Below are 24,000 nucleotides of genomic sequence, written 5' to 3'. Positions count from 1 at the left end.
TGGTACAATTGTAACAGCGGTACAAATGTAACAGTGTTTTATTGTCAAGATATGGTGTAGCTACGGAAACGTAAACAGACACATATCATGTAATTATGTATAATCTTACAGCCATCTAAATATGAATGGTCTACTATAAATACGACCAGAGATATTAAGCAAAAAGGTGCAAAATTCAAGCATCGCGATTTTTTATTTATTTTTTAACCGCAACTGTTTGTTTAAGTTTGCTTCGTGAAATTTGAGCGTGTGGACTTCAATCACATGTCATTCATATCTTCAGTCCCTCAGTTTCAAGTTAACATGAGTGCCATTTGATTTATATAGTCACAGCAAATGCAATTAAATGAAAATAAAAACATGACCTGTGCGGGTCAGTTGTAACACCAGTCTCTATGGCAAAATGAACTGATTTTATCGCGCATGCGCGAACATTCTCATTGCGAGTTATGGATTATGATTTTTGTGCTGCGATCACCCAATTAAACACAGCAACTTGAAATATCACTGTTGGACCAAATGCTTCAGACATGTAAGAAATAAGCAGTTTATCAACTATATTTACTGATTTTATCAAGTGAATATGGCCAAAATAAGCATATTTAAAGGTTATTGTGAGCTAGCATAACACCGTAACATATGGTCTGCAATGGCTAATCAATAATGCAATAAATTAGCTGTAACAGTCATACATTTGGACTTTTTTTGTTGATTTTATATGAAAACAGATGCTCTTTGTTTAACCCAGCAGTTTTTTTTCTTGTTAAAATATGTTATAGGATTCACGATTTTAGCACTGTTAGATTCATTACGCTATACTGTTACAACTGTACCGCACTTTTTTATGGCTGCGTCAAGGTTGTAACAAAGGTACATGTCGCTGTTAAGTTAAATTATTGACAAACTATAACATATTTTTTAAATTCTGTTTCAACTTTCATGGAGTAGACATGTACAACTCTGTTCTGGTCAAATTCCACATCTCTCAAGTCTATCGTCTTTGTGTGAATCGAGTTTGAATGGGAAAAATAAAAAAGTGTTACAATTTTGCCGGTTCTCCCCTAGGCCTATTTTATTATTGTAGGCTATATGAGAAAAGGCCAAGAGTGTCTTAAGCACTGTTTTATTTTATTTCGGTATTGTCTTACTTCAACAAGGCTACAGCTCCATGAAAACAATCAGATATAACTCTATAAAATCTATAATGTCTATAAAAAAATATGTTGTATTTGGCTGCTGTGTTTGACTGAAATGTAGACTATTCTTTTTTCATTTCAATACAGTATATGAAACAAACCTCAGTTTAGATAATCATATTCACACATTTTTTGCCTACAGTAATTGACAACCATGACCATGATAACTGATAATATAAAATTAATGTGCACCTTGAACAAATGATAAAAAATCTTTCAGAATGCTTTCCATTCTTGAACTGCATCGAATCATACTGAATCGTTTTTTTATGAACATGTAACTTTTCTTGTATCGAATCGTGCCCATGTATCTAGATGCGAATCGTATCGTCTTTTACATGAGAGATTCACACCCCTAATATTTAGAATGTATGGGTATGTATGTATGGGTGGAGGTGGCCATAGGGAAGCTGTTCCTGAGACACATGCAGACAGCCTCGCAGACGGTTCCCAAACGCACACTAAACATCTAAGGTCAATATTTTCATTGCTTGTGCATCGGCACTAAAAGCTGGGGCGAAGAGCGCACCAACACAGGCGGCCGACTGCTGTTGTCTTTAGTCGAGCCTTTCAGTTGGACACATTAGTGATACAGATCTGTGATTGGCCAAAGCAGACATGCTCTCCCCACCCTCTGTGATCACAGTGCTGCATCCACCCCTAGACCATCCATCTGTCTCCGTCAACATTTCTCATCTCCCGCAGCACGGGGTGGATGTGTTCCGCTGCAAAAAAAACACAATCGTTAATTCTGACGAAGACCACCAAAATATCAAATCTATCCACAGATCTTGTTCTAAGGAATATCTGTTTTTTTATAATTGGCCAGTCTTCTTCTTTTTCAACTTCTTGGCTCTTGTTTTCTCACAAGATACGAGAGAGAATCTTTGTGATTGCATGTATATTTCAAATGCGAGAGAGAATCTTTGTGATTGCATGTATATTTCAGTAACAAAGCTGTTCAAGCGATTTTAGTTCCTCCATTTATTTATTTATTTATTTTGCAGCAGGGTTGGGTGACAAAGATTAAGTTCTCAATTGCAAATGATGGGGCTGTGCGAGTGCAATCAAATATTGAGAACCATCACGGCACTTCTTTTTTCCAGCAAACAGCGTCTGGTCGAGGTAGATAAGCTCTGTAACCAGGAGCGCCTCATTTGTCCAGGCTGTAACAGATACATTCTAAACACATATCTCATGGTCAGCACGACAAATCAGTGGAGAAGATACCACAAACCTGTTGCAGTCGATAAGGTTTACTTACCATATTTACACATGGAAATGAGCGATTACTCGCCAGCGACCTTTGTTGAGCTTAATGTCAGAGAGCGGGTCAGATGTCTCTTTTCCCTGCACGAAGTGCCGAGCGCTTTGGCTCTGTGTTTAGCATGATTTGTGTGCTTTGTGTGTTTACAAGTTCCCAGCCAAAACACCACTCCAGAGCTTAGCGATAGTCTTAGCCCGAGACTGAGTAAGGATAAAGCACGTACTGTAGAGCACACAGTGCTTCAGCTTGTTGTGAAAAACTCAGGACACTTTTGAGTACTTATGCAAAGTGCTTTTGTTTGTCTGTCTGTGTGTGTGTGTGTGTGTGTGTGCGCGTGTGCGCGTGTGTGTGTGTGTGAGAGAGAGCGTCTTAAGTGTGTAAATCTGGGGAATCATACAGATCCACAAACCCTCCTCATTTCGATACACAAGCCTAGCATTAGCAGCAGAGCTAACAGACTCCTCAACCAGAACTCCGACCCCAATAGAGGCTACCAGTCTCCTCAACCAGAACTCCTGTGTTTGATCGGAAATATGGCCAATGTGTGTGGGTGTGTATGAGGTTGTGTATGTGTGTGTGTGTGTGTGTGTGTGTGTGGGTGGGAGCGTGTGAGTTTGTGTGAGCTTGTGTGTGTGTGTGTGTGTGTGTGTGTGTCTCAGCCAGGTGGAGGAGAAGTACCAGAACTGGAATTCCAGTAATTCCAGGAATGTGAGATGGTTGCTAAGGAGTAATAAAACACGGGAGATGCACATCCAGCATTCCTGACATTCCGAAGTGTCCTAGCAACCACTTGCCCCCACCACCCAACCTGTATGAGCACAGCGACCACTCCCTCTCTGCCACACACGCACGCACGCACGCACACACACACACACACACACACACACACACACACACACACACACACACACACACACACACACACACCTCTGTGCCCAAACCTGGCATGACAGTTTCCACTAGTTCCTGGCTGCACAACCTGCCCTACTGTATGTTTGGACCTGAGGGGCAGAGTCCGGTAAACTCCTACATCACCTAAGACTCCCAGTTTGAGCTCACTCACATTACATTTAATGGAGGTTGAGAGACAGAAAAGGGCCCATCAGACTTCAACACAGTCCACTGCATGTGCATTTAGAGGAGGCCTGTGTGTGTGTGTGTATGTGTGTGTGTGTGTAATCTGCCCTAAACTGGAACTCCCTACTCACACACACAGTGTGGGGATCAAACCCACGTCTTGGCGCCATCGGTTGGGATTGTTGTGGTAAGAACACACTAAGCAACACCATAGAGAACCAGGAACACAGCTTTGTGTGTGTGTGTGTGTGTGTGTGTGTATGTGTATTTTGGCAGTGAGGTTGCTGTGGTGTAAGGTGTAGTCTCTCCTCCTGGCAGTTCTGTGAGCTCGGTGGCTTGTGTTGAGCCCGACAGTAGTTATTTAATTGTGTGATGGAGCAGAATTAACTGGCTTATCATTAAGCTCCTTCTGATGGCTGTGTCACTTGCTGGTGCTCTTTATTCTCTCGCTCCCTCCCTCCCGCTCTCTTTCTTCTGGCTGTTCTCTATCCCTCACTCTGTCTTCCTGTCTTGCCTTCTCACTGGCTCTTATTCTCTCTCTCATCTGGGCACGGACATCTTTATTTATGCTGTTATTTATGTTCTGCCATGTCCTTCAGAAACGCAGTCAAAATGCTAGAGCTTCTTCTCTAGGCAGAGGTATGAGAGGGAAAAAATTATAGAAATCCACCAACCACCAAATCAACTCCTGCACTCTCAGGAAGAGTGTGTGTGTGTGTGTGTGTGTGTGTGTGTGTGTGTGTGTGTGCGTGTGTGTGTGTGTGTGTGTGTGTGTGTGTGTCTGTGTGTCTGTGTGTGTGTCCATCAAGCAGAATCGCTGTTCACCCAGTGTGTGTGTGTGTGTGTGTGTGTGTGTGTGTCTGTGTGTGTGTCCATCAAGCAGAATCGCTGTTCACCCAGTGTGTGTGACTGTGTGTATGTGTGTGTGTGTCCAGCAGAGTTTCTGTTCACCCAGGCGACTCCAGATCCGGGCGTTTGGTGGCAGACCAATGGTTCTTGCCCCCCACCCCGCTGTTCACATGCTTCAGTTAGTATCGCGCTCACATACGGTTGCTAAATCAAATGCTCAATGCAACGCTTTGCCAGTGTTTGATAAGCGATTATATTCACACAAAAAGAGTCATGTTTATCATATGGATCAGGCCACCAGAAAAAGAAAATGACTTGGAAAGTTTTGGGGTTTTAGCAAGGTCCATTGATTGATTGTTTTTCCATGTGTGTGTGTGTGTGTGTGTGTGTGTGTGTGTGTGTTATGCGAGGGGATGGCAGCCCTGGGTAATCTGATTAAACACACAATAAGATTTGTTAGCGGCACAATGTGACGAATTGCCTTCTTGCAGCCAGATGCTTTGATGGTTGGTGCTCTCGTTGCTATGGCAACGACGGGTCACCGGGAGAGGAGCTGGCCAATCACAGCCCGCCCCTTTGCTTGCTGACCGATAAATGCCAAGGAGCTTGTCTCTAGGAGACCCACTGGTCCGTCTAGCCTGTGTGCAGTGTGTTGGTCAGTCCTCTATCTGGACAGCATGAAGGGAGAAGTGAGGATGACGGAAGGCATATGAATATGCACTTTTTGTACCCCCTACTCTCTTTTCTAGGAGTGTATTATTTTTCAGACACACTAAAACATCCCTTCCCAATAGTGTTCCTATCTGTCTGTATCTCTCTCCTACACACACACCCTCTCTTTCTGTCTCTCTCTCTGTCTCTCTTTCTCTGTATCCCTCTCTCTGTCTCTCTCTCTCTCTCTCTCTGTATCCCTCTCTCTGTCTCTCTCCCTCTTTGTATCCCTCCCTCTCTCTCTCTCTGTATACCTCTCTCTCTCTCTCTCTCTCTCTCTCTCTCTCTCTCTCTGTCCATCATGCAGACAGAGTTGCATGACTGCTGCTGGCTGGGTAATCTGGTTTGTGCTCTCACCTTGTTATCTCCCTGCATGTGGTCTGACTGTCCTGTGGTGGACCTGCTGCATGTGCTGAGGCTCCTGTTCTCCCGAGCTCAAGGTCTCATTTAGGCTCCTGTTCTCCCGAGCTCAAGGTCTCATTTAGGCTCCTGTTCTCCCGAGCTCAAGGTCTCATTTAGGCTCCTGTTCTCCCGAGCTCATGGTCTCATTTAGGCTCCTGTTCTCCCGAGCTCAAGGTCTCATTTAGGCTCCTGTTCTTCTGAGCTCATGGTCTCATTTAGGCTCCTGTTCTCCTGAGCTCATGGTCTCATTTAGGCACAGCTTTTATTTCATTTTATTTTCTCCAGCCTGATGTCTTAATCAGCCCTGTGGATACTTTTGTGTGTGTGTGTGTGTGTGTGTGTGTGTGTGTGTGTGTGTGTAGACGTAGTTTATCTGGCGTCCCCGAGCCTGTCTGCCTCAGAGAGGGAGGGGCGCAACAGAGCAGCTGGTGTGTGTGTGTGTGTGTGTGTGTGTGTGTGTGTGGGAGGGATCATTAAAACCTCATAGAAAGCCCTAGATTCATTTTCTGAGTAACGGCATCAGACTGCTACTGGTGCCTAAGATGAAACTCTATAAGATGCAGACCACATTTAGCCTGCCCTGTGTGTGTGTGTGTAAAAGAGTGAGAGAGAGACTGTGATGTGTGTGTTTTTATGTGGTATATCCATTCACTCCCATATGCTCCCACACTATGTGGTTTGTGTGTGTGTGTCAGTATCAGTGTGTGTCTGACTGAATTTACTCACACATGGTCGTAGCTTACTTCAGTGTGCGTTGTGCTCAGTTCAACTCTTACTGTGTGTTAGTGGAACAACGCATTGTCCCGCTGTAGTACAAATACGAGGACAATACGAACTGCTTGGTGTACCAATGGATGGCGTCATTTCATACAAAAAATGACGAATGTCTGTAGCACTAAGAAGGAATAAATAACTTTGAGATTCTAGTTTGATTTCAGTTTTGCTTTGTTGAATAGGCTGTATCATGAGTGTATTGAACCGAATTGTGAGTTGACTGTATCACCCAGAGTGTGTGTGTGTGTGTGTGTGTGTGTGTGTGTGTGTTTGTGAGTGTCAGATTGTGCATGTGTAGGTTGTGGTCTGGTGAAAATCTGCTCGAATGTGTAGTATGTCTCCGGTGTGTGTGTGTGTGTGTGTGTGTGTGTGTGTGTGTGTGTACACTCACTCACACATGGTCCAGGCTTGTTGTGAGAGTCTCTCATCAGTTCCCATACAAAAGCCCCTGGAGGCACTGACGCCGCCCATGCGGTGATGTCATGGAAGAAACCAGGCATGCGGCCGGAGAAGAGGTTATGGGTGGGTACAGAATCCACTGCTGGTGGTGGCTACACCAACCGTAAGAGAAGGAATAGCAAGGAGCAGGAGCTACAGGAGTATTGAGTTAGGGTAATGAGGAGCAACAGGAGGAGTTAGAGTTACAAGGAGCAGGAGCTACAGGAGTATTGAGTTAGGGTAATGAGGAGCAACAGGAGGAGTTAGAGTTACAAGGAGCAGGAGCTACAGGAGTATTGAGTTAGGGTAATGAGGAGCAACAGGAGGAGTTAGAGTTACAAGGAGCAGGAGCTACAGGAGTATTGAGTTAGGGTAATGAGGAGCAACAGGAGGAGTTAGAGTTACAAGGAGCAGGAGCTACAGGAGTATTGAGTTAGGGTAATGAGGAGCAACAGGAGGAACCATAGAAACAGGAGCAACTGGAGTAGGAGTAGGAGAAACAGGAGAACTAAGAGCAGGAGCAGCAGGAGGAGTAAGTTAGAGTAATGAGGAGCAGGGAAAGTTAGAGTTACATGAAGCAGGAGCAGCAGGAGGAGAAGTAAAATCAGCAGGAGTAATAACTAGGAGCAGTAGGAGGAGGAGTAAAATCAGCAGGAGTAATAACTAGGAGCAGTAGGAGGAGGAGTAAAATCAGCAGGAGTAATAACTAGGAGCAGTAAGAGGGAGACTGAGGTTATGGGGGTTATGGGTGCAGCATCCGCATGTGGTAGCCAACACCCACAGTAAGGGCAGCAGGAGCAGCACCAGCAGGAGGAGGAGAAGGAGGAGTAAGGAGGAGGAGTAGCAGGATCAGCAGGAGGAGTAGGTGCAAGATTATCAGTATCAGTATCAGTATCAGTAGCAGGAGCACTAAAAGGAGCAGGAGGGAGAGGAGGAAGCTTCTGCGCGTCTCTAATTTGGAATGTCCCTGTTTGTCCAGTGCGTGTCCCCGCCCCGGCGCGAGGCGTTCCCTCTACCCCCCCGCGCCACCCGGGCACTCCGTTGGCGTCAGACTCATCGCTGCCCGCGCTGCCGAGCGAGCGAGTGGCAGAATGTCAGGGGGCCCACCAGGGAGAAGTATGTGGGAGCCATGTGGACGTTTACATACCTAGGGGGCGACAGAGACAGAGGAGGCGCATTTGACAATGGCGGAGGGACAGTGTGTTTTTTACAGAGCCTCAGGTCTCTGTGTATGTTCAAATCAGCAGCCCTTTCTACGTATGTTTGACAGTGAAGGGGACGCCGTGTTGACCTGAGGTCTTAGATTCACATCCTCCTCCAGGAAAAACGGTTTCCTGGAGTTTTCTTGCAACGGCACCTTTAATGATATACAGATAGAGCTTTGAAGCACTTCTTCTCGGCCAGGTGCACCTCACTCTTGACTGATCAAGTAGCACCTTGGCAGAGCTGCCGAGAAGGAGAGGACGGCAGAGGAGAAGGGACAAACAGAGCGGCAGGGGCAGCCACATTGGTAACTGCTCTACAGTGTAGCAGGGCTGTACTGTACGTACAGTGCCCAGCTGTGGCCAACTAGACTCACCACGGAGCCGTAGGGGGTTCACCACATGTGACAGACCCCACCGTGTCCCCAGTGTGTGGTGGGCCCTCGGGCTTTATGCTGCTGGCAGTCAGTGTGGAGGTGTGGAGGCCAGGGAGGCCCCAGGCAGATCCTGCCCAGCTGAGGGTGCAGGGAGGCAGGCAAGGCCGAGCCAGGCGGGGGGGGGGGGGGGGGGGGGGGGGGCTGGGTCTGGTGCTCCTGCTGGGAGAGAGAGAGAGAGAGAGAGAGAGAGAGAGAGAGAGACAAGAAGAAGGGAGGGAGGGAGGGAGAGAGAGAGGGAGGGAGAGATGGAGAGAGGGATGTTTCGTCTCCTGTAGCAGGGCATCCTGCTGACAGCAGCACTTTCTTTTGTGTGCTTTTTGTTCTGTCTCTGCCACCTCTCCTGGCATCGCAGCATTAACTCTGAAGGGGAGTGTGTGTGTGTGTGTGTGTGTCTGTGTCTGTGTCTGTGTGGGGCTACTTTTGAATACACACACACACACCCATACGCTACAATTAGTCTTCAGAAGTACATTTTGGTCCTTGTGTCACACACACACACACACACACACACACACGCTTCAGCACCTTCGCCACGGTGACCCAGATCCTTTTAAGAGACTCTGGGCCCCTGAGCTGAACTAACACCGGCAGCCATCAGCCAACCCCAGCGCCACCTGACCCAGATCCGGCCCACATACGGGGCAACACCCCAGAGTAATACCCCACATACGGGGCAACACCACAGAGTAATACCCCACCTACGTGGCAACACCCCAGAGTAATACCCCACCTACAAGGGCAACACCCCCACCTACGGGGCAACACCCCAGAGTAATACCCCACGTACGGGGCAACACCCCAGAGTAATACCCCACCTACGGGTCAACACCCCAGAGTAATACCCCACATACGGGGCAGCCTCCCCACATACGGGGCAACCACTCCACATATGGGGCAACTACCCCAGAGTAATACCCCATGTAGTATATATTGGTCCTTCAGTCTCTCTCTCATTCTCTCTCTCTCTCTCTCTCTCTTTCTCTTTCTCCTCCCATTCTCTCTCTCTTCCTTCCTCCCTCTCTTTTTCTCTCTCTCCTCCCATTCTCTCTCTCTCTCTCTCTCAGCTCAGAAAATAAACACAGGCAGCCATTACTGCTGGACGTGTTAGCTCCACAGAAGAGTGGAGAGGAACCACACAGCGTATAGCTCCCATAAAAGTCTTTATTTGCCAGTTATGCTTCAGTGTGACGGAGAGCCCTCGGCTGGAAACGTCACTTTGAATTTTATGGGAGCTTCTGTATATCGTGTGAGGGTCATTTTTATACTCCTTCTATGTGACTATTTTTGAACCAGCACCCATTTGTTCAGGCTTTCAAATTCACCACAACCTACACGTGCACAATCTGACACTCACCAACACACACACACACACACACACACACACACACACACACACACTCTCTGGGTGATACAGTCAACTCACAATTCGGTTTCAATACACTCATGATACAGCCTATTCAAATAAGCTTTATTGCCATGACTGTTAGTCATGAGTTGGAAATGAGTTTTTCCAAAGCAATGTGATAAACATACAGTACAACAAAATGTGAAACATAAAGCAGAAAAAAAAAGCGTATATTGAAGTAGTTAAAATAAAAATAAACAGTTGTCCCTTTATTGGAGCCGTAGGCCTCTCTGGTCTGGTCCCGACGAGGATAAGGGGACGTACTGTACGTACTGTAGGGCATCAACAAGAAAATGAGGGGAAAAGGGACTTTTTGTTGATTTTTTGTATGTCTTCTTCAAGGCAAGGCAAGAATCTATCGTTTGTATACCAATATATTGCATTATGTATAAAAAAAAACAAGAGTGAAATTCTCCATCTCCATTCTTCCAGTCTCGTATTTCTCGGTCATCATGTCTTTGCTGTCTCTCTGTGTTATTTGTATCACTCTCTTTCTATGTATTTTCTCTCTCTCTCTCTCTCTCTTTCTCTCTGTATAATGTCTTTGTTATCTCCTTTCCCTGCTTACATCACTCGCTGTCTGTCCGATCTCTCTTATCCTCCCCTCATCTCTCAAGGCAAGTCAAGTGAAATTCAGCAAAGCTTCAGCAATGCAACAAAGCTTTAGCAATGCATCAAAGCTTTAACAATGCAACAAAGCTTTAGCAATGCAACAAAGCATCATTGGTATTGCCCCAGCTTCATACCACGTACATGCATACAGTGCATACACTTCTCTCTGCCTACAGATAGATGGATGGACGCATGGGTGGATGGATGACTGTATTCATGTACATTCACGTGTAAAGAGTAGTTACTATATGCTGTGTGTGTATCTGAGCTATCATAGAGGCGGCAAAATCAGAAAGCCGAGAGGCGCCTTGTGAGTCTCCCGTTGTCCTCCCACGCCTCTTTCTCACACCGCCCGCCTGCCTGCCCACTCCCCCAGCCCATTACGGAGCGCTTGACCTTGTAAACGAGCGCACATTCAAGACAGAAATATCGCCCAGCTGAGGAAAAGCAACAGCACACAATGGAGCCTGTGTGGGCTTGTGTCGCTGGTGCCCGAGCCCAAATCGCCGTTGGCAGGCTAGCAGGCATCCCTAGGGGAACGGCTGGTCAAGGCCTGGTGTCTCTGCAACCGTGCAGTGCCGCCACCGATGCACATGGCAGAGCCAGAATGGCATGTAACACACAGACACACACACACACACACAGACACATACTGTACACACGCATACAGAACAGCATGCACATACAAACAGTAATAAAACACTGCAGCATAACAATATGCATCTATGCACACACACGCACACTCACACACACACACACACACACACACACACACACACACACACACACACACACACACACACACACACACACATACACAGACAGACAGACAGACAGATCTCTGGTGTGGCCTGTCGCTCCAAAAGCTGTCACCAGTCTGTGATGTTCCCCAGGAGAGTGGAGAGTGCCAGGCCAGTCAGAGCCCAGTGGGCAGCATTTGGACACTTCCATACCGACACCTAATCCTCCAAGAGGCCTCTCTCTCGCTCTATCTCAATCTCTCTCTGTCACACACACACACACACACACACACACACACACACTCTATATCTCTCCCCTTCTCTTCCTATCTCTCTCTATAGGGCGTTTTCTATACTCACTTATGGCCATGCCGAGCAGAGGTCTGTCTCTGTCTCTTTCTCTGTCTCTCTAGCTCTGTCTCTCTATCCCCGTGTGTGTGTGTGTGTGTGTGTGTGGGAGGAATAACATATAGTCAGCTTTGGTGTCTCAGAATATGGTCCTCTACGGTTGCTTCCCATTGTGCATATGCTAACTACATTGAGTCGCCCTGCTCGGCATTTTTAATCAACGGTGTTTGTTGTGCCAGTGATAGCAATCCTGATTGACACTGACATTTCGCAGGATTATCTAAACGTATATGGATAGTCTTTTTCCACCTCTCTTATTCTAATTCAATATCCCACCCACTCACTCTTCCTCTCTCTCTCCCTCTCTCTCTCCCCCTCTCTTTCTCTCCCTCTCTGTCTCTCTCCCCCTCTCTCTCTCATTGCTTACATCTGCACAGTGTGATTTTATTGTAAACAGAGTAATTGCATCATGAGATATCCTACAACATATCGCGGGGGTGCAGTATAATTTGCTTTTGTTGGGGACTGCGGACCTATGCTAATGTTTCACAAAGGAACAATAGAACAAAGCCTTATCTCTCTTAAACGCAGGGACTTCAAAGCTTTGTCTTAGACATGTGTGATGTTTCATCTAAAACACTAAGGCACAAGAGGATATACTCATGTAAGTAGCTGGATGGATGGTTCACTAGAGTGTTCAATCTCTCTCTCTCTCTCTCTCTCTCTCTCTCTCTCTCTCTCTCTCTCTCTTTCTTTCAGTGTAAGATAGAAAGGTATTGTTTCTGTCCTGCCGTTTGGCCTTTGGGATATTGCAGTGTAAATATCAGTTTGCTGATATTGAATGCGTTTTATTGGTGTAAAAATGGCTTGATCTCTCTCCCTCTTTCCCTCCCTCTTTTTCTCTCTCTCCTTCTCTCTCCCTCCTTTTCTCTGACATCATTTTTGAGAAAAAGGAAACAAAGTACCAGTACCTTATCCGTGTTAGCCTTTGGGATATCACATTTCTTATATGTTGCGAATAGCATGATGTGATGTGTTTTTTTATGATGTTTAATCTCTCTCTCTCTCTCTCTCTCTCCCCTGTAGCTAATGGCAACGATAGCAGAACGTTTAAAGGCATCCGATCCCCCTGTGGTCCCTCCCGCGTGCTCCACGTCCGTAAAGTCCCCATCGAGGTGTCCGAGGCAGAGGTCATCTCGCTAGGAGTCCCCTTCGGCAAAGTCACTAACCTGTTGATGCTCAAAGGCAAAAACCAAGTAGGTTGCCCCCCCCCTCTTGCATTCATATACAGCCACTGAGGCACAGCTTTGGATGCTGATTTCAACTAATGAATGAATGAATGAATGAATGAATGTTAATAGGGGTTAATAGCTGTGGCGAAAATGACTGCAGCATCGATGACACATTCAGGTCCGAGTGGCCGCGGGGACCCAGGTTTGAATCTCACCCGTGGTCATTTCCTGTTCCCATCCTATCGCTCTCTCCCGCTTCCTGTCCCTCGTCGCTCTCTTATCTGAATAAAGGCAAAAAGCAAAAATGGAATTAGCACAAATAATGAGGTTTCATTTCCAGATGACCTGAAGCATAGATTTCACTGAGTGATGCGTACAGTTTGACTGCTCTGGGCGAGCACTGGGGACCATGGTTACACAAAAATAACACTGTCGCTTTTTTGCTTTTTCTGTTAAAATTAAAGCTAGTTCATTTTCAGTACTAAAATAAAATAGGTGTATCATTTGATAAAACCACACAGCCAACTCCTGACCCTTTTTCAAAGGGAAAAAATGTGTCATTGCTGTTTGACTTGTAATAAGAACATCTTTCATGGCACGGTGATTTCATTGAAATTGCTCCGTGAATGCTTTTAGGGCCACATGTACTAACGCTTTTGCGCCCACTTCAGGCGTATTTGGTTTGCAACGTGTCGTGCGTGTAAAATCATTGCGAGGTATGTACAAACAGGACGCAATGATGTTAAAGCGCAAACTGCCTGTCGCGGGAGCTGAAAATGGCACATTGCGTTTTTCGTGTTATGCATATGCATTCATGGGAGGATCCAGGGGACAGTGGGAGTTTAGTGTAAAAAGATGGGAGGGGAAGCGTAAAGAGCGCCTAATTATGTATTCCGCGGTATGTACAAAGACTGCTCCTGAAAGCGCACGTCTATTCTGCGCCTAAATACTTCCGCCTTGTAAAAGCAGGTGTTAATCCAAATTGAAGTTCAATGCGTCAATAAGAGAAACTTTCAAAGACAACAGAATCGCTATTTAGAGCACCAGTTTTGTAAGTATTTGTACTAACAAAAGCAACCTTAACTTTCGTTGGCCTTTCGAATGTCTCACTTTCACTTTTACATCAGTCACTTAAACTTTCCTACTTGCTAGATTTGACCAATCTCCATAGCCTACAGTACGTGCACAAGTAGTTTGAGTAGAACTACTGATCTTCATTATTATCTCTCTGCCTGTTGACATCTTATCATGTACGGTATTATTTCATGATCGCTAAACGTTTGATTCTTTTTAATGTTGTCATCATTCAACTGCGCTTGTATGTAGGCTCTGCCGTTCAGTTGTGGACGTTAGTAAATTTTGATTTTTAATAAATAAATACGACGGAAACTTGGGTCTGACAGCGTTCGCAATCTGCGGTTGGTCCATGGCGCTGATAACGCTACGTTCGCAAATGTACGTACATCTGGCCCAGAGTGTCTGTGTGTGTGTTGGGGTGTGTGTGTGTGTGTTTGTGGGTGGGTGGGTTGTTTTGCTTTAGTCAGCGTATGCTTCGTTAGCGACGCCCGGGAGAAGATGGCGCAGGAGTGTGCATCTCAGTTCTCTCAGGCACAGCAAGGTCCCCGTAATAACCCCCCACCACCCGTCCTGCCCTCCCTGTAGGACGCAACGCCGGTGGACGACCACAGCAGGGATGTCCCACTCGAGTGCCCTTTCAAATTGAAATGGTCGGAGGGAGAGAAGGAAGAAAGAGAAAAGGGACGCGAGTGTAGACAGGAAGAGAGGAAGGAGGGAAGAGAGAAGAGAGTGAAGACAGGAAGAGAAGAAGGGAAGAGAGGAAGAGAGGAAGGAGGGAAAAGTGAAGAGAATGAAGACAGGAAGAGAAGAAGAAGGGAAGAGAGGAAGGAGGGAAAAGGGAAGAGAGTGAAGACAGGAAGAGGAAGGACTGAAGAAAAGAAGTAGGGAAGAAGGAAAGAGAAGGAGGGGAAAGGGAAGAGAGTGAAGACAGGAAAAGAGGAAAGAGGGAACAGAGGAAGGACCAAAGAAAGGAAGTAGGGAAGAAGGGAAGGGTGCTCGTAGACAAAGAGTAAATAGACACCAAATTTCATGATGCCCTGAAGCATAAATTTCACTGCGCGATGAGCACGATTTGATTGGCCATCAGAGCGGAAAGAAGACGGGCTTTTTTCCCCCCGTCGGTTCGTTCGTTTGTTTTGTTTTGGATTTTCCCCCTGTAACGCTCACGTCAATCATTCTGTCTCACCTTGCATGGCGGAGTTTGGAATAATAATATCCCTCATCCCCAGATCTTCAGATCTCCCCCATGCAGGGTTCAGAAGCAGCCATTTTATTCATCTTGAAATGAGTCTGGCATTTACTGCCTCAAAATGCAAAAAAAGTAAAAAAGTTCAGCGCTTTTTCCCTTTTGAGTAGCTTTAGATTTCTAATCAGTGCAGCCTTTAAAGGAGAAGCTTCAGTGGACGCCAGGGAGAACCTCATTTTCTGAAGTGTCCAGTTCATGCTCTTCCAGAAGTCCTGTGTCAATTAACTGCGAATTGAAGCTTCTGCTGTAGCATTACTTACATAGTAAAGGGCTTAATGAACTAAGATCATGGGTTCTTTCCCCACCAAGCGCGCATACACACAACACTAGACTCTTGTTTAAACTGACCGCCACCAGCATCTTTACTGACCTGCATCCTCCTCCATTTTCTCCCGGTCTTTTCCACCCCTGCCTTGTCCGTCTAGGCTTTCATAGAAATGGCTTCCGAAGAGGCGGCCATCACCATGGTCAACTACTACACTGCTGCCACACCCCATGTCCGCAACCAGCCTGTCTACATCCAGTACTCTAACCACCGTGAGCTTAAGACTGACAACCTCCCCAACCAAGGGGTGAGTCCTGCTCTGGTCATTTGCACGCACAGGAAATGTATCAAGAAAGTTATTTATGTTTTATTGTCTATTAATGTTATTGCCGTGTTTCTTTGTGTTATACAGTATGTGTTGTTATAGCCTTCAGTAAAGCAAGTCTTCAGTAAAGCATCCACGCAATATGCAGACTTTGTAGTTACACAGACAGCATGAGAGCTGATCTATTGATCTGAGATCTATTGACAGCATAATGTTGGCAAAATACGAGTGTACAGAAAATATTTTAGAGAGAAAGTTTATGCACTGGAACATGGGGTTAGGTGGGCTCACTTACTTAATTTTAATTTAATTTATCTATTGTAAGAGGAATACCTCTTGAGATGTGGCGTCTCATTTTCGAGAGGGTCCTCGGTAGGACTGGACAATGCAAAAGACAAGACATTGCAGTACAACATACACATTCACTCACCTACAAGCTCCCTCTACCAACCCCCCCCCCCCACACACACACACACACACACACACACAGTTGCCATTAGTTTTAAAAATGATCATAACAGAGAATGTATGAGTAGTGATTAAAAACAAAAAGAAAGGAAAATAGCAGAAAATAGTGAGAAATCAAATAAACCAAAAATATTTCCACAAAAAGCAATCAAGCATTAGGGAAAGCATTTACAACAATTGCTTGTTTGCAAGTAAGTGAACTTAAATGAACATAAATCCTTAGTATGCTTAGCACCTTAGCACCTTAGTTCCTTTGCAACGAGAGTGGAAGTGCAACTACAGGATCGTCAGGACAGGATAGTAAAAGACATGAGCAGTGTGTCTTTGTGAAGGGTAATGATTCGACGACATTGTGAAATAGGAATGGTAAGGTAAGGTAAGGGTGTGGTTTCCAGAGTGAGTCTCACATCTAGCATTTCCTAGTTTGTGGTGTCACCTTGCAGCAGAGCAAGATCTTAGCCGCCAGGCGAAACTCTCAAGTATGTGAAGCATTCTTAGTAGCCCCCTCTGCTAGCGCGAGTAGGAAATTGAATGAATTGAATGTCAGTTTCCTGAAAACATGAGACCTTGAGCTTCAGTCACCATAGGTGCAAGATTACACAATGGCACATTCTTCCCCTTCTGTGTCAAGACACTTGTTCTGCTCAAGGCCATCTTTTACCCTTGGGAACGGAGGAAAGTACTCTTTAAAACTCCACAAGTCAGAAGGCTGATGTCTCTCTTACCCTGTCAGTCTCTCTTAATCTTTTTATCTGTCATTCTCCCTCTCTCTCTTTCTTTCATTTTCTCTCTCGCTCTTTGTCTGTCTCGCTCTCTCCCACCCTCTTGCTCTCTTTCTCTCTCTCTCTCTCCCTCCCTCTCTCTCTTTCTCTCTCCCTCTCTCTCTCTCTCTCTCTCTCTCTCTCTCTCATGTCCTCACCTACCCGCAGCGTGCACAGGCAGCTCTGCAGGCCGTCAACGCAATGCATTCTGGGAACATGGGCCTGTCGGGCTCGGCGTCGTCCAGCGATGGAACCCTGATGCCTGGTCAGAGCCCCGTGCTCCGCATCATCGTGGAGAACCTGTTCTACCCCGTCTCCCTGGAGGTGCTACATCAGGTCAGAAACCCCCTACACACACACACACACACACACACACACACACACACACACACACCCCAACCGACCCATCTTCCCAGTCTTTAAAGGCCTATTGTATGTAAGGTCAAGTAAAGCCAAGTGACTGGTGTTTAGCAGATGCTTTTATTCAAAGCAACATTGACTCAGTGCTAGCACAAGCAGCCCTTGGAGAGCACTCCTCTGCCAATGTTAACGACTAACCCTAAGCTAAGACATCCTCGTTAAAATGTGGAAATGATCAGAGCTGGGGATTGTTTGCTTGGATGCTTTTAAGAAAGAGCCAGGGCTTCACACATTAGAAACAGAGCAGTGCTCAGCCTGGCATAAGGCTGTGATCAATATGCACAAATATTATTAACATTAAACAAGATCTCATCTGACGGTTGTACATTTGGTTAGTGCTTTTGTGACTTTTTGAAGTACCCAGAGCTGTTAAATTACTTGAAAAAAATAATGCTAATGTCTTTCGACTTTTTCTTCCTTCACAGATCTTCTCAAAGTTTGGCACAGTCCTGAAGATCATCACTTTCACCAAGAATAACCAGTTCCAGGCCTTGCTACAATATGCAGACCCATTGAATGCACACCATGCCAAAGTGGTGCGTAAACAAATCCCCGTTAGTCCACAGATGATCCACAGATTCATGTTTCATTTAGTCTGCAATACATCACGTCTGAAATGCAGCTTTTAGTGAAATGAATTCTCTGTAGGGCTTTGCTTTCACTCAAGGGAAGTGAGTGATATATCTGGCTTCTTCACACATACAGCGCTCCTCCAATTGTTCAGTGTGTGTATCATGTTAGGGTTAGTTTGGAGGCTTCAGACTTAAGCCTTCATCCACATCCACATCCACATCCACATCTCCATCCACATCCACATCCACATCCACATCCACATCCACATCCACATCCACATCTCCATCCACATCCACATCCACATCCACATCCACATCCACATCCACATCCACATCTCCATCCACAACCACATCCACATCCACATCCACATCCACATCTCCATCCACATCCACATCCACATCCACATCCACATCCACATCCACATCCACAACCACATCCACATCCACATCCACATCCACATCCACATCCACATCCACATCTCCATCCACATCCACAACCACATCCACATCCACAACCACATCCACATCCACATCCACATCCACATCTCCATCCACATCCACATCCACATCCACATCCACATCTCCATCCACATCCACATCCACATCCACATCCACATCTCCATCCACATCCACAACCACAACCACATCCACAACCACATCCACATCCACATCTCCATCCACAACCACATCCACATCCACATCCACATCTCCATCCACATCCACATCCACATCCACAACACTCATTACCGTACATCCCCTCATACCTCTATCTCTCTCTCTCCCTCTCTCGCTCTCATTCTTTCACTTTCACTCTGTCTCACTCTTTTTCTTTCACTCTGTCTCTCTCTCCCTCTCTTTCTCTCTCTCTCCCTCTCTCTCTCTCTCTCTCTCCCTCTCTCTGTCATTCTTTTTCACTCTTTCACTCTGTCTCTTTCTGCTTCTCCCTCCCTCTCACTCTGCCTGTCAGACTTAACAGTCTGGCAGCCATTTGTGCAGTCACACCACCTCCCAGTAGACACACACACACACACGCGCACACACACACACACACGCACGCACGCGCGCACACACACACACACACACACACACACACACACACACATTACACACACATACACACTCAGATAAACACTCCAACTCACATCGGTTCAGCACACACGCATCAACACCCCCACCCATCTGAAAATCAGCTGTCGCCACGGCATGCACAAATCAGCACACACACACACACACACACACACACACACACACACACACACACACACACACACACACACACACACACCCCTCCCCTGTGATTCATATGTGGCTGGTGCTGAGGATACCTAATGAACGTCAGTGGCACAGGCAGGGAGGAGACACAGGGAGGAGGAGGAGGAAGAGGAGGAGGGGGAGGAGGAGGAGAGAAAAAGGGAGCTGAGTGCGGGGAAGAATGGCGGGTAATTACTCCTGCGGTGGCCGGGTGTTATCTATTGTGCCGCTGCCACGTTGCATCGTCTCGGCTGCACAAAGAGCCTGTTTGTGAGGGTACCAGGAGACAGGAGGGGTATGGGGGTAGGAGGGGTGTGTGTGTGTTTGGGGGGAGGGGGGGGGGGGGTCAGTCAGTGAGTCCAAAGCCCCAGGCCCTCATCTCAATCTCCAGAGGACAAATTCTCAGAAGATGACAACATGTGGCCCTCCCACTGGCTCCTCCAGAAGAATAAAGCACATTTATTACAGCATGTGGGAACAGGGGACACAGCCAGGCGGGGGTGGGGGTGGGGGTGACGGAGGAGTCGGTGTGTTGTGACACAGCGCTGGAATAGAGGTTGTAGACATAGCATAGAGTCATGTCCTCGGCCGAGAGATGCCCCCCCCCCCACACACACACACACACACACACACACATTCTCTCTGCCCCCTCACACTTTACTCTGGTCTTTCAGAGGTCATGAGGTGTACCTCTTAAGTGACTAAAAATTATAACTATTTATATGGCTTATTCTACCCATATCTTGTAACAGCAGGCAACAATAAAAAATATATAATGTGGAATTGAACATTATACTGCATGTATAAAACCAGAGGACTCTCATCATCCTAAATAATGTACAGTATGATCCCCCAATCCCTCATGGAGGAGGACTCCTCCTGAGTGCTGAGAATTCCCCTCCAATAGCAACATGCAAAAATATAAAAAATATAATGTGGCATATAATAAAATATGATACTGTTGATATATGATAAAACAATATACCAAAATATGACACTGTATAAAAACACCCAACATCCTAAATGATGTATGATGTGACTCCACACACCCATCCCTCCCCTTTGCAAGCCGTGAGAATTCCCTTCCTTGTGATGGATGTATGTGACTCTGCCTTTACTTTAACTGCCCCCCTGGGGTGGAACTCGGTGGGGGGGTGGGGGGGGTCATCTACCCCCCTGGTCTCCCCCAGGTCCTCTCCATCCTCGTCCTGAGCATCTACTCTCTCTGCGGAGAATGATCGATGTGTCCAAGGTCGGGGCTGAGAATCCGAAAAATAGCCCTTAATAACCGGGTGACGTTGTGTTCCTCTAAGCCAAGCGAGCCGATGTTGAAATCGGGCAGAAATTGAGAAACTGTGAAAACACTGTGATGCCTTTCGTTCTCCATACTGTTTATTATTGTTGCTACAATCATGTGCTTCATTGTTGAATACATTTTAGATTGGGGTAATGGCTTTTGGTCCATCACATCAGTGCGGTCATTTCAAAATATAGTATATGCATATAGTGCATGCATGCGTTCATGCAAAGGTTCCCACTTCTAAACGTCACTATGTTGTGACGTCAAAACATTCTCTTGGGAGCTCTCCCAAAGCCCCTACTTCAAACTGGGAAGTTTCCAGTTCAGGTGTGACTTTACACCCCCTAAACTCTAGTTGCTCATGAACACACCAATAGACATAAGAATGCTAGGCTGGCAGCACCCTGTGACATCGCCCATTCTCTAACGTCATAGTCATGTGCTGTCCAGTGTTCTACAGTCTCTGGTTTGGTGCTTTGCCCCTGAATGCTCTGCTGGTCAAGGGAAGCGGTGGCTCTGCATTTATGAACTTCCACCAGGTTAACTGGATCCACAGCTCAGCACGGGCACAGGACTTCATTTACGGGTGGCGTGAAACTAGCTAAACTAAACAAGCCGGTGTTAACCTAGTGCTGAGGCAGAGAGAAAAAGCCTGAGTTATTTGACCATCGGACACGGTCCGCTGGCTTGAGATAAAGTAGTGATGGACGAGACACAGACCTGCTGTGTGTATGGGGCTTACTGAGGTCACTTTTCTGCCACAGCGCAGTGCTCCGAAGGCATCATCTCATGGAGTGCTGCTTGAGATTGATGTAGAGCTGCACACGGCTGTCTGTCCCCATGATGACCGATCAGTTCCTCTTCGTCGCCTTACAAAGGCCCTTTACTGAGGAGAGGGTGGAGAATGAGAATAGGACTTATCTGCACACACACAAACACACACACACATACACACACACACACACACACACATACACATACATACACACACACACACACACACACACACACACACACACACACACACACACACATACACACACACACACACACACACACACACACACACACATACACACACACACACACACACACACACACACACACACACACACATCTTCCTCCCCTCCCTGATATTTATTGGAGCGAGGCTTGCTCATCGTCTTCCCCGCTTTAAGCTATTGATTGGACAACCGTTGACCAGGAATGATGGAGTGGGGGGGGTGGATGCCTGTCTGTGTTAAAGCTGGCTGTCATGAAGTAGACCGGATGCGATCGATCCACAGGTGTGTGTGTGTGTGTGTGTGTGTGTGTGTGTGTGTGTGTGTGTGAGTGAGTGAGAGAGAAAAAGAGACAGTGTGTCTGTGTGTGTCTGTCTGTGTATGTGTGTGTGTGTGTGTGTGTGTGTATGTGTGTGTGAGTGTGTGTGTGCTGGCCCAACACTCGCACACTATCTCTCAGGTTGGCTGGACACTTGCCAGGTGTCCCGCAGGCCAGTGTGGATGCGCACAGAAACAGAGTACTAATGTCCAGTGCGGCCTGAAGGGAAGTGGACGCATTCATATGGATATTGATGTGGACACAAGAGCCAAGTGGGCCAAACTGTGTGACGCTCATTGAACCTGTGCTCATTTCACTGTCCGAGCTGCTGTAAGCTAGTACGGCACGGTGCTAGCGAGGTCTAGGGCGCCAGCATACTGGGGAAATCACTGGGACGCGTTCTCCTTGCTGTTGATGACTTGCTAAAATGACGAGCTTAATTGTTTAATACGTTTTAGGTTGTGGATTTTGGCCCATTAGTAATCAGTCACCTCAGTCATCAGTTGTAATTAGACAAGTTTGTCAACAAATGAAGCAAACAAAGAGCCACTTGTATCCCTCACATCCGGACCAGTCCCAGCCCAGTGTGAATGGTCTACTGCGGTCACTGTTGTCCTGGATCTCCTCCCCCATACATACAGGACACTTGATCGCTTTCACAATGTGCTCTGGCTCCTGCGCTGTCCGTATACGAGCACGTGTCACGATTTGACCAGCCTATGGTCTCAGCGTGTTATACATCACGTGACGTGGGGAGGCCTCAGGGGCGTCGTCGTGAGCAACACTGTTTCCCGCCCAATATGCTACGTTTCACATTTCAAAGCCTTCAGCCCCAGAGTACAACATATGTGAGGTTCCGTGCCAACAATAATTAATTAATATTAATCAAATAATTAATTATGAATAAATAACCAATTACTTTAGTAACTGAAGCAATTAGTAAAAATTATAGGACTCATTGTATTTACATTGCGCCTTGCACAATCACAAGGTTGATTATATTTACAAATGTATACAAATATACATTTTATGTGAAAATACTGTAAGTAGATTAGAATAAATAAGAATAAAGTCACAGTCGCTGTGCATATGTGTGTGTCTTCCCTTCAGACTTTGGATGGGCAGAACATCTACAACGCCTGCTGCACTCTGCGCGTGGAGTTCTCCAAGCTGGCCAGTCTGAACGTGAAGTACAACAACGACAAGAGCCGCGACTTCACTCGCCTCGACCTGCCTTCTGGGGACGGACAGCCCGCGCTGGACCCTGGCATGACTGCTGCTTTCGGTGAGACCGGGGAGTGTGTGTGTGTGTGTGTGTGTGTGTGTGTGTGTGTGTGTCCATGATAGTGAGACAAAGAGGGAAAGAGCAAGAGAGAGAGAGAGACGCCACTCATCAAAAATCAGTATCCAGGGAATATAGATAGGATTTTAAAGCTTTTAAAATACATTTTGTATCATTAAAATGTTTTAATTGTAATTAAAGACACTAGGGCTGCTCACAGGGCCCCTCTGCCTGTAATAATATTCACAAAGCTTTTTTAATCAGTGCAGCCAATTAGCACCCTGCCCCACCTGTCGCTCCGCCTGTTAGTCACATGACTATCGGAGCCTGTAGCGGACCCTGAGGGCGTAAACCACCAAGCACCGCACACGCTCAGTCCACCGCACGCGCTCAGTCAGAGACGAAACCACCAGAAGGATCTGAAACAAATTGGCTGTGTGAGATCATCAACAGTCATCAGTTCTGGGTGGACCTCGGCTCTCTTCTCTCTTGGCTATGGGTGCTCCAGCTTTAGGGTCTGTGTCCTGTCCTGTCCTGTCCACCAATGGGTGCTCTAGCTTTAGGGTCTGTGTCCTGTCCTGTCCACCAATGGGTGCTCTAGCTTTAGGGTCTGTGTCCTGTCCTGTCCACCAATGGGTGCTCCAGCTTTAGGGTCTGTGTCCTGTCCTGTTCACCCATCGTACTTTTTGCAGATTGTCGCCTATTTTATTGGCAACCTAGCAACAATAAACGCTTGAACGAAGAGCCCTAAAAATGAGGTTGAGGGTCCTGTCATCACAAATGTGTTTTGGTCGACACAGACCCTTAAAAAGCACTTACTGGGCAAGCTCTGGGTCCAGGTTGGACAAAATGGCCGACCAATAGCGGCTTTGTTTCTTCAGAAATGCACCATGATGTCCTTCATTTTTACAGCCATCGAAAGTAGTCAGCACTCGGACAAGAACTTCAGGGACTTTAGAGCAGCTGAGAGAATGAGTTTTAACAGGGTTGGTCATATTTGTCTTCTTTATGGGGCATTTTAGT

General features: G+C 46.5%; 1 protein-coding gene across 5 annotated transcripts in view; it reads left to right on the top strand.

The window, feature by feature from the left end:
* The window catches only part of ptbp3 (polypyrimidine tract binding protein 3), an 89,758-nt gene that overhangs the window by 36,998 nt on the left and 28,760 nt on the right, over positions 1-24,000 (top strand). For all 5 annotated transcript variants that reach the window (XM_042059958.1, XM_042059959.1, XM_042059957.1 and 2 more), the window contains exons 3-7: positions 12,545-12,714; positions 15,439-15,585; positions 17,001-17,168; positions 17,678-17,788; positions 22,806-22,980. In XM_042059958.1, the coding sequence (XP_041915892.1) occupies positions 12,545-12,714; positions 15,439-15,585; positions 17,001-17,168; positions 17,678-17,788; positions 22,806-22,980 (771 nt within the window). The remainder of the gene's footprint in view (positions 1-12,544; positions 12,715-15,438; positions 15,586-17,000; positions 17,169-17,677; positions 17,789-22,805; positions 22,981-24,000) is intronic.

Source organism: Alosa sapidissima, chromosome 13 (genome assembly GCF_018492685.1).
Source record: "Alosa sapidissima isolate fAloSap1 chromosome 13, fAloSap1.pri, whole genome shotgun sequence".
In the NCBI taxonomy this organism is placed as follows: Eukaryota; Metazoa; Chordata; class Actinopteri; order Clupeiformes; family Clupeidae; genus Alosa; species Alosa sapidissima.
Note: the sequence above shows the minus strand (reverse complement) of the source record. Positions and strands in the feature narration are given on the sequence as shown.